This window comes from Condylura cristata, unplaced genomic scaffold (assembly GCF_000260355.1).
Source record: "Condylura cristata isolate star-nosed mole 26May11 unplaced genomic scaffold, ConCri1.0 scaffold00008, whole genome shotgun sequence".
Taxonomy (NCBI): Eukaryota; Metazoa; Chordata; class Mammalia; order Eulipotyphla; family Talpidae; genus Condylura; species Condylura cristata.
In genome coordinates, this window is record NW_004567109.1 from 706,802 (window position 1) to 707,906 (window position 1,105).

Sequence of the window (1,105 nt, forward strand, 5' to 3'; positions counted from 1 at the left end):
TACCTTTGTTCGCGTGCATTTGTCCTGGTCCGAAGGAGCAGCCATGGCTTACCGGGAAAAACCTGGATAAATTCACTGTTTCACTGGCAGGAAACTGAGGACTTGGGGAGAGAGGTCAAATCAAAGTTTCATCTCATTTGGCAAACTGAATCCCTCTGCCCCCAGTGCCCCAGAGCAGCTGTGCCCCAGACTTCTGCACAAAATGCTGACTCCATCCCCCCTCCCCACCAGGTGAAGCCACAGGCTCCTGCTTGAGGATAGAGCCCAAGGCTGGGGGGCTGGGGTATGCATCTGTGCCTCTGCCCTGCCCAGCTCCTGAGGCCAGGAAGGCCATAGCAAACCGTGGCTTCCTGCAAGGGATGCAGTCCCACCCCTTCCACAGAGCAGTGCCAGCCCTTCCATTTAAACAGCCCCAGCCAGGCTGACGGGCTCCTCGGCCATGCTGGGCACAGGGCTGTCTGGCCAGCATGTTCACCTGGCCAGCCTGCTCTCTCTCCTGCCACTGGGCCAGCAGGTGCCACCACGCGGAGTCCTCACTAGTTTCAGCCTCCCTGGGGGTTACCTCCTAGCAAGCCTATTCTCGCCCCACGGGCAGTCTGGGGGTGAGGCACAAACCCACAGCGAGCCTCTGTGACAGATGAGTAGCAGAGAGCAGTCGTCTGTCCGTCCATCCCTGAGGGGCGCATGTCCACAGGGCCTCCACCTGCCAGCACCCCTGGCCCTTCCCAGCAGGGCTCCAGGCCTCCCTGTCCTGGCTGGTAAGTGCCTCCGCACTCTAACCACAGCGGCTGTGTCCTGGCCTGGTGACTGCACTGGTCATCAAGGCTTAAGCCAGCGTGGCGCTTTTCCTATTCATGCTCAAGCGCTCTAGCTGCCTGGAAAAGCAGCAGTGTGCAGAGGCGAGCAGCACCAGGTGCTTTGAGACAGGCTGCCCTACACATGAAGCCCACCTAACTGTCGACCCCGTAGGAAGGTTCTAGAAAGCGTGGTGCGTGAGGACGGGGCCAGAGGGCTGCAGAGGAGGCTGGGGAAAGAACACCGGGAGAGGCTCACCTCAGCATGGGGCACTGAGCTCCCCGTTGGTGCCGTGGAGCTGGGCCCCAGC

General features: G+C 60.9%; 2 protein-coding genes across 2 annotated transcripts in view; one reads left to right on the top strand and one right to left on the bottom strand.

Annotated features, from left to right (window-relative positions):
• Positions 1 to 45, bottom strand: part of NOL9 (nucleolar protein 9) — a 12,952-nt gene extending 12,907 nt beyond the window's left edge. Inside the window, exon 1 of the mRNA XM_012722057.1 lies at positions 4 to 45. Coding sequence (XP_012577511.1) covers positions 4 to 45 — 42 coding nt within the window. The remainder of the gene's footprint in view (positions 1 to 3) is intronic.
• A 422-nt stretch (positions 46 to 467) lies between these two features.
• The window catches only part of LOC101619130 (taste receptor type 1 member 1), a 5,648-nt gene continuing 5,010 nt past the window's right edge, over positions 468 to 1,105 (top strand). Inside the window, 3 exon segments of the mRNA XM_012722058.1 lie at positions 468 to 534; positions 537 to 602; positions 733 to 758. Coding sequence (XP_012577512.1) covers positions 468 to 534; positions 537 to 602; positions 733 to 758 — 159 coding nt within the window.